At 31.3% G+C, this 9692-nt stretch overlaps 1 protein-coding gene across 1 annotated transcript; it reads left to right on the top strand.

The window, feature by feature from the left end:
- The first annotated feature begins 501 nt into the window (after nucleotides 1-501).
- On the top strand, nucleotides 502-4232 carry LOC104098214 (probable 2-oxoglutarate-dependent dioxygenase AOP1). The gene is made up of 3 exons (XM_009604885.4): nucleotides 502-970; nucleotides 1720-2044; nucleotides 3844-4232. Exons 1-3 carry the CDS (start codon nucleotides 588-590, stop codon nucleotides 4084-4086), a joined length of 951 nt encoding a protein of 316 aa, XP_009603180.1. The 5' UTR covers nucleotides 502-587; the 3' UTR covers nucleotides 4087-4232.
- The last annotated feature ends 5460 nt before the right edge of the window (nucleotides 4233-9692 follow it).

The raw sequence follows: 9692 nt of genomic DNA, 5'->3' as shown, positions 1-9692 counted from the left end.
ATAAAATTAAATTTTAACGGAACAAATCTAACGGGATCTAGGAACAATGAAACCTGAAATAGTATGCCAATGTCAACCCCAACTAACTTTAATTTGGTTTCTTTCAATAGATCTTTTTAAATGAAGAGTATGTAAGACAAACAAGTCAACCATAAATGAAAATTGAAAACAACTATATAGTATTATCTTTTTTAAACAAAGTCTCAAATTCGTCATTGTCTAAATACATAGAACCACATCCTTTTTAATTTTAAATGTCAGATAATCAACAAACGCTGAGCACAACTATGAGAATTTTAAATACATAAAAATAAAGGATTATTGTACAAAATATATTTTGTTGTATGTTTAAATTCTTCACACTAATAGTGTGTAAAGAATTTTGTGTAATTATAACCTACTGTAAATTCAAAGTATGGTTAGTATTATCTTAAAAATGAGATATGTCACCTGTTGCAATATGCCAAAATAAGCTGCTAATTGCATAAATAAGTTAGGTAGATCCTTTTTCTATATAAAGGATATATGCAAAACAAGAAATGCATCTTACAAAAGTTTTAGGGTTTCTATAACCTGCTGCTATAAACATGAGTCATCAAACACCTCTAAGACTTCCTCTCTTGACCCTATCAAATCACTACTTGAAACCTAATACTTCTACTAATTGGTTCTCAGCATGTGATGAAGTCCGCCGTGCACTGGAAGAGTACGGTTGTTTTCTGGCGGTTTACGATTCGGTTTCGCCGGAGCTAAATATTGATATATTTCAAGCAGTAGTAGAATTGTTTGATCTTCCCACAGAATCCAAACTTCGTAACACTTCTGAAAAACCCTTCTATGGGTACTATGGAAATATCTCTGATTTCCCTCTTCAAGAAAGCCTAGGGATTAATATTGGAGATGCAATAACTGCTGAAGGAGTTCAAAATTTTACAAGCCTCATGTGGCCTACGGGAAATGACCACTTTAGGTACTCCATATGTTTCATTTTATATAACACGCTTTATATATTAGCGTATTTCGAAAAAAATGATAACTTTATATATTTGAAAATTATTTAAATTTAAACTTCTTATATTACCTTTAATGACATAGTTCACAGTCATAAAAATATCGTGGATATTTAAGACTAAAAGTTCTAAAGATACTTTTAGTGGGGTAAAACTTTTTCTTCCTTTCTTATACTTCATATCCAGTCAAACCCCACCAAATAAAATATTAAAAAGAGAGGGTGTATTATACTCCCTCCGTTTGAACCTATTTCCTTTTTGGTCCGTTCCAAAAAGAATGATCCCTTTCTAAATTTGGAAACAATTTAGCTTAAACTTACAATTCTACCCTTAATGAGAAGTTTTTATAACCACACAAATACTCTGGGGTCCTTTTTGACTTGTTTAGGAACACAAATTTTAAAAGCCTTTATTTTTTCTTAAACTCTGTGCCCAGTCAAACAGGTTCACATAAATTGGAACGGAGGTAGTAATACAATTTTGGTAATTTCTTTTGGAACGGTTTGATCATAGATTCTACTTGGTTATGTCACAATTATTTTATATTTATTTAATTAATTTTTTGGTTTTTTTTTAAGTCGAACAAAATTTTATTTGATCAAAGTTTTATGAAAATATTCTTGGAATACAAACATAGGGCAATGATATGTGGCCTAATTAACACGTAGTCTCATCCTTAATGTTCTTTTTTTTTTTTTTTTTAATTAAGTGAAATTATTCATGACTATGCAAACATAGTAGCTGATTTGGAGAAGATGGTGAAAAGGATGGTTATTGAGAGCTATGGAGTAGAAAATTGCTATGATTTTCTAGACAAATCAACAACTTATCTCCTTCGATTAATAAAGTATAGGACACCAAAATTGGATGAATCAAATGTTGGGTCACAGGTTCACACTGATAAAACTTTCCTTAGCATACTTCACCAGAACCAAGTTAATGGTTTGGAAGTGAAGACTAAAGATGGTGAATGGATGGCTATTGATATGACTCCTGCTAATTCCTTTCTTGTCATGGTAGGGGAAGCATTTTCGGTAAGTTTTCTATCTTGATTTAATTTGTGACAATATTTTACAATATTAGTGTATTTTAATTTACTAGTCTTAGGGTAATCGTGTTCCCATATCAATGAGTATATAATTTTTTTAAAATTAATAGATATTATTAAACAATGTGATTGAGTTATAAAAAAAAACTAAGGAAAAAAGTATAAAGTTAATTATTATAAAATTTGTACGGAAAAATTAATTTAAAACACATACTTTTTAAAATCATTTGTTTGAGATAAATAATATAAATTAGATATTCAATCAGTTAATGTTATTTTACCGGCCTAGCAATTAAATTCAAATTGATTGAACAATATATATATATATATATATATATATATATATATATATATATATATATATATATATATATATATATGAATATATTAAACAGTATATTATTTAGTAAGCAGGTGTATATTTCTTTCTACTGTTTTGGTTACTTCATCGACATAGTTGTAATATTATGCACTTTCTAGTGCATGCCGTAAGTTTGATTGTCCTATAAAGAATTTTTTAATTTTTTTGGTTTTTCTTCTTTTAATCTTCTTTTTGTTCATTTGTTAAAGTCATGTAGAATACCCATAACCGGCCACATATTTTAATTCGTATGGTATTTTAGGTTCGCGTTTCATCAAAGATTTTAAAAATATTCTATGCAATATAAGACCTCTTTTTGTCAAGTCGATGAATTAAGATTTGACATCGCATAAGTATACGTTCTGTGATTAATTATTCTTTAACGGACAAATATTTTCACATAGCTGAAATAAGGAAACATTTAATAAATAAAATATTACTTAATCGATTTCAAGGTCCAAATATTATGAAAAGTAACATGGAATGAATTAGAATTATGTTATATAATTCAAATAAAAAAATAATTTATATAAGATAAAATCTTAATGATTTTCAAGGTAAAATATAAAATTGGCCTGGCAGCCAAAATTAATTAATTTCGCTAACCAAAATGTGTGTGTGTATATATATATATATATATATATATATATATATATATATATATATATATATATTGTCGCTTATTGTTTTTTGAAGCGGCTAAATATATACATTTCTTAAGATTGAATAAGAGTAATTTTTTTATTTTAAAATCTTAAATATTAAATTAAATAATTAAATGACTATTTTTTCCAATTTGAATTCTATATTTTTGAGGTGAAAAAGATGAACGATTTTTGCTGAGGGCCTTCGTTCCTTTAAAAGTCTTCTTTTTCACTTTGATAGTCAAACTATTTGAAGAGCAAGGGAAGAGGGGTCAAAGGCTGAAAAGCTTTTGCGAGCTTAATTTCTGTACACCGACTGATTAAAGTTTACATTATTATGTGAATGTCATATAACAGATATTTATAAGTAATCGTTTATAAAAAGTGAGATTAGTATTTTTTTTTATTTAAAAAAAGTAATCATTTTTGTGATAGTGTATATAAGTTACATTATTTGCGAGTTTAATTTCTATATAACTAACCGTGTACATGAATTTTTACACTATTCAATTGTCTGAAAGATAACTACACGTAACCGTCCATAATAAGTAGGATTACTAATCCGAAAATAAGACAAATTACCTAGTAATACATACTACAATTCACCAACAGTATAAAAGTTATTTACATGACAGTTGATATAAGTTAAATCTTTTCTTTAAGAGTCTATAATGCCGAGCTTGATATTTAGAATATTATTCTCTACTACTCAAACAGTGACTAATCGATCAATAATTTTTTGCTCGACTAATTAACTCTATATCTTTTATCATTGCAAAGGCATGGAGCAACAACAGATTGCATTGTCCTGTACATAGGGTGATTGTAAAGGAGAATAAACCAAGGTACACTTTAGCACATTTCTCATATATTAATGGGATGATACAAACACCAGAAGAGCTTGTTGATGAGAAACACCCTAAGAAGTTTCAACCATTTGATAACTTTGAATTGCTGGATTTCTTTGCCAAACATGTTAACGAGCAAATGGAATACACTGTCAGAGCCTTCTGTGGGGTTTGAAACGTTTTGTGAAGCTTTAGGAATCACGATTCGCTCGTTGTAATCCTTTGTCACTGTAACTTGCTATAATAGCTTGAATTATATCGATGGTATAAAAATATTTATTTCACTGTCTATGGATATAAGTTATATCCATCTGTACAGTAGACGTATCAAAATCGTCCTGACAATATATATATATATTTTGTGGTTATGTATATCTCAAAAAGCTGAAAATATCCATCTGATGATCAGCTGAAAAAGCTATGTATAATTCTCTTAGCAAATTTGCACAAATAGACACTTAAATGTTGTGGCCTTGTATTTAGAAACTGGAAAGTTTTTCTGAATTAGAACATACGTGGCCTGAAGTTCGAAAGTGACTACTTAATCTGAAGTTGAAAGTTGAAAACTATATTACCAGTCTAATTTGGAAAAATGGTCAATTACTAAATATAAGGCTACAAAAATGACCTCCTAGTCCAAATAATACCACAATATGTGGCCCTTCCGACGTCCAGAAGTTGAGGAGTGGACCAAAATATATTGTTTTTCTCCAATCTTTTGGACTTGAAAAAAGAAAAAGAAGATAATTAAGGTGTTTTTACTAGGGAAAAGTGGGCAGGACTTTGGAGTTGAGGTTTAAAACTCTCATCTGTAAGTTACTTTTTTGAACTCCCAAGTAAGTTGGTAATAAATTAGAACTTGCTAACAGTGGCAAGATCATGAATATCTAATCTACTGATAGTTAATTAACGCACTCAGTTAACATTTTTCAATATTTTTAGAATTATTAAAATAAATAACTTATTATGTCCTAGTATCCGTGGACTTTATAGTTTGACTTTAGTGTGATAACACGTATAGTTTTAGACTTTAGTATGTTGACATGAATTGATATAAAATTAAATTAAATTTGCAACCACTTCAAATAGTATTATAAATTCTTAGATTGGCATCCTGATTCACTAATCTACCATAATATATTAAAAAAGTCAATGATGGAAAGCCGTTTCTGTCTTACATTGCATTGATAGGGTCACTAGAAATATATTTTCGCGAAAGTTTGGTCTAAACTTTTGAAAGCCACATACGAATATATGCTTTGAACATTGCAATGTATAAATATTATATGGTCGCGTGGTATTTGCAGGTGTAGTTTATAATACGTAATTATTGCAATTTGAGTTGACGCGACTTAATTTAAACCGTCCATTGTGTTTATAAAACAACTAACTAATTATGTGAAGGTTGCAATTAAGTACACTAAATGACATTATATTAATGATTGTTTATTCTTCAAAATAATGTCATGTTATAAAGACCTATTCAAAGGTCTATAATCTAATAAGGTCATACATTTAATATACGGGAAAAAGTTAGATAACTACCATATCATGTGTCATGTGTGACAAATTTAAATAAAAATTTAAAGGTATAGCAAAATATCTTGTAAATTGTAAGTCATGCTATAAGTATAAGGGAATCCACTAGCGGATGCATTGTCTCCTGTAACAGATAAATAGAATATTGCAGAAGTTATTAAAATAACTCGCAGAAAATCTATTAACAACCCAGCAAATTACTGAAAATAAAATCTTAAGTTTGGACCTACGAGTCTTGACACCTGAAAATTGGATGTCAAAGCTTAACTACCTTTGAATAATTGAATTTGGTTGCATTTATTCCAATTTGAATAGCAATAGTATACAAGACAACAAGCCAACCATAAATAAAGAAGAGAAACAAAAAAATAAAAAACAAATAAAGAGAAGTGAGTAGATTCTTACATCAGTTGCCCACCAATATATACAGTCCAGTAGAATTTTTTACGAGAAAGGCATATTTTAGCCGCTCCCAAAAATATATTGACAATATGTGTGTGTGTGAGCGGCGTACGTGTGTGCGTGTTATATACAAAAGGTATAACGAATGCAATTAGTTTCGGCCGATCGGCCAATTTTATATTTTGCCTAATTTTTTTTCTTACGAGTTACGAGGTCCTTTTTGTTATCTTTCACTACTAGAAATTGCCAAATTTCCGACCACGAAATCCGTCAAAATTAGTCGGAAATTTTTTATTTCTGACGGATTTTCGACGAATTTCAAGTGATCGGCAAAATGATGGTCGCAAAATATTTGCAACAAAATCGATCGCAAATTTCTGATCATTTTGATCGCAAACGGGAATTGTACAGTTAACCGGATCAAATTAAAGCTTGCGACCACTTTGGTCGGTATATTTGCGGCCGATTCAGTCGCAATATCATTAATATAAATTAATTATATATTAAATTTTTCGACCGATTCGGTCGGTAATTTAATTATTATTTTTTATTTTATTTAAAATTTTCGACCAAATCGGTAGGAAAATAAGAAATTTAAAAAATAATTAATTAAAATTCCCACCACTTCAGCCTCAAATCTGGGAATTTTCAGGTCCAATTTTCGATCACTTTGGTTGAAAATCAGTCGCAAAAATTGGTAAAATACAACAGAATTTTGCTATATTTTAAACCACACCCCCTGCCAAATCTAACAACCAATACACAATAGCCAATATCACAAATATTCTATTAATAGAACCTAAAACAACAAGTATCAAACTTGTTTAAACATAACAAAACCATCTATTCTATTAAACCACATAAAAATCTAAAGCTTTCAACCAAAATCATATTACACCAAGTCTAAAACGAACAAAGTTTTGCAACAACCAATCAACTCTAAATTTCCTATTACACAATCCAAATTACTACCGATCCTCATCGGTTTCAGTCTCCTCCTTGTTAGATTCTTCCATTGAATGACGTTGTTTTTCATGGTTTGCCATGAATGTCCGCATCATACTTATTGTTTCTTGAGCATTGTTCCATTGTTGAGACAATTCATTGATTTGCGTCCGCATAGTCTCAATTTTTTCAGGTGAAGCAGAAGCACCACTAAATAATGCGGCTGGACGACTAGATGACGGCTGCACTCCAAGTCTGTAGACTCTACCTTTTATTTATTTTCATGAGAAATACAAAAAATATATTTAAATGAGCAGAAGAAGAAACATACAACTTGTGTAAAATAATATTAAAATGGAGTCATATCTAAAAAATTACTAAAATATTTTATACCTTTATTTACTCAACTCGCTGCCTGTGTCCATATCGAAGTCATATTTTCGGGCGTCGATTGAAAATCGGACTGAGTTTGTTGCCACTCTTCCATTCTTCTATTATATCCTTCCTGAAATGTTGTTGACAAACATTATATAAACGAATTAATCTTAACCAAGAATAAATGTAATATTGAATTTAGAATCTTACATATGTCTCTGATGCACGTGGTTCGAAGTTTGACTGTCATTGCTGCTTACATTTGCCAATCATCCTGCTTAGCACGATTTTAAGATGAAATAATGTTTAACTAAAATACGTAAGGATAATTGATTAAAGATAATTACCTCTAGAAGGGATACATCCACCTACATTGAACTAGACCTCCTAGTCCTGCCTCTTGCGCAAGGTGAATTTGAAGATGTTCTATGACATCGAAAAAACCAAGTGGAAAATTTTTTGTCAACTTGTTTAAAGTTAAGCGAATGTTACTGTCCATGTATGCTAGGTTCTCCGCCCTCAATGTGCTAGAGCACAACTCCATGTAAAATAAGCATATCTCTGTGATGGACTCCTATATTCCATCAGGCAAAACATTGAATACAATAGGCATTAAAGATTCCATGAAAATATGACAATCGTGGCTTTTCATAGACGCCAACTTCCCTTCTTTTATGTCAACATACCTAGATAAGTTTGATGCATACCTATCAAGCATCCTCAAATTATTAACCCAATCACAAATCTCTCTTCTTTCATCCAAAGTAAATGTGTAACTGGCCTTAGGCTTCTGAATCTTATTGTTCAAGTATATCAAGTACAACTCATCCCACCAATAATATTCTTTCAAATCCATCCTGGCCTTAAAGTTATATTTTGTCTTGCTTCTTAAATCCATCACAGTATTAAACAAGTTATCAAAAACGTTATTCTCGATAGGCATGACATCAAGATTATGCCGAAGAAGATTATACTTCCAATAAGGTAACTCCCAAAATATATTCTGTTTTGTCCAGTTGTGTGTTACACCATACCCCGTTATCTTATTAGGTAATGAATACTTTGTTACCTTAGGTAGATTCATAAATTAGTTCCAAAACTCTTCAGGCAACAAGAGATGCAGTGGTTCCTCATAATCAGTTTTGCTCTTCATAAATGCACTAGTATTTCTCCGAAACTCATGATCCATTGGCAAGAAGCGACGATGACGGTCAAACCATGTGTTCTTGCCTCTATGTTTCAAAGTGAATGCGTTTGTGTCTTCCATACAAGTCGGGCAAGCTAACTTTCCGGCAGTTGACCACTCGGATATTATTCCATAAGCAGAAAAATCATTTATAGTCCGCATCAAAGCAGCATGGAGTCTGAAGTTTTGCTTTGTTGATACATCATATGTTTCCACACCTTGATGCCACAATAACTTTAACTCATCAATTAGGGGCTGCATGTATACATCAATCAATCTTTTTGGATTATGTGAACCTGGAATTATACAAGTTATAAACAAATATTGACTTGTCATACACAATTCAAGCGGCAGATTATACGACGTAACAAATACTGGTCAATATGAATACGGTGCAACAAACACTGTAAAATGGAGTGAATCCATTAGCACATAATCCCACCCTAATATTTATCGATTCACCAGCAAAGTCTGGGAATACCCTATCAAAATGCTTTCATGTTTCTCCATATGAATAATGACATAGCACACAATCTGACCTTCTATGTTCATAATGCCATCTCATATGAGGAGCAGACCTTATTGATGCATACAACCTCTTTAACCTTGGTATAAGGGGTAAGTAGTGCATCGCCTTCACTGGAACCTTCTTGTGTTTATCATTTGTGACTTCTTTGTAACGTGACTGGTTACAAAATTTGCAATTTTCTAAAGCTACAATATCCTTATAGAATAACATATATTTTTTCTCACAACAATCAATCCTCTCCTATTAAAGACCCGACTTGAATACCAATTTCTTTGCCGTGTAAAAATCTTTGGGCAAGTCAATGTTGATCGGATTAAGTTCATTCATAAGGCTAATGATATAATCCATGCCCGCTTGAGAAATAGAATTATCCGATTTTATACTTAGTAATCTAACTGCAACAGACAACTTGGAATGCGCTGCGCCTTCATAAAGTAGACAACTAGCTTCCTTTAACTGTTTGAAGAAGCTCTTAGCCTCATCATTTAGTTCGGGTTGAGCCCCAGGGAACATCTCAAAAGCATCCCTCATCATTTCATTAAATCTAGAATTTTCAATATTAATATTCTCCGCTATGGGACTACCTTCTTCACCACCAGATGAGTTCTGAAAATGAAAATTATCTACACTAGCATGACTCTCTCCATGCACAGTCAACACATAATAATTTTTTATAAACCCCTTCTAATACAAATGAACAGTATCAATATCGAGCCCCAATAAGTTAAGATACTTGCATTTCACACAAGGGCACCTAATCGTCCATTCGATAAGGAAATCATCAAGTGTCTTTGCCTTAGAAATA

This window comes from Nicotiana tomentosiformis, chromosome 8 (assembly GCF_000390325.3).
Source record: "Nicotiana tomentosiformis chromosome 8, ASM39032v3, whole genome shotgun sequence".
NCBI classification, from domain to species: domain Eukaryota; kingdom Viridiplantae; phylum Streptophyta; class Magnoliopsida; order Solanales; family Solanaceae; genus Nicotiana; species Nicotiana tomentosiformis.
The sequence above is the reverse complement of the archived record's forward strand: the minus strand, read 5'-3'. Positions and strand labels throughout refer to the sequence as shown.

Excerpts from the sequence above, each read along its gene's own strand:
- LOC104098214 (XM_009604885.4), top strand. The coding sequence starts at position 588 with ATGAGTCATCAAACACCTCTAAGACTTCCTCTCTTGACCCTATCAAAT. Across the intron at positions 971-1,719 it reads ACGGGAAATGACCACTTTAG|TGAAATTATTCATGACTATG; the intron begins GTACTCCATATG and ends TTTTTAATTAAG. Across the intron at positions 2,045-3,843 it reads TGGTAGGGGAAGCATTTTCG|GCATGGAGCAACAACAGATT; the intron begins GTAAGTTTTCTA and ends ATCATTGCAAAG.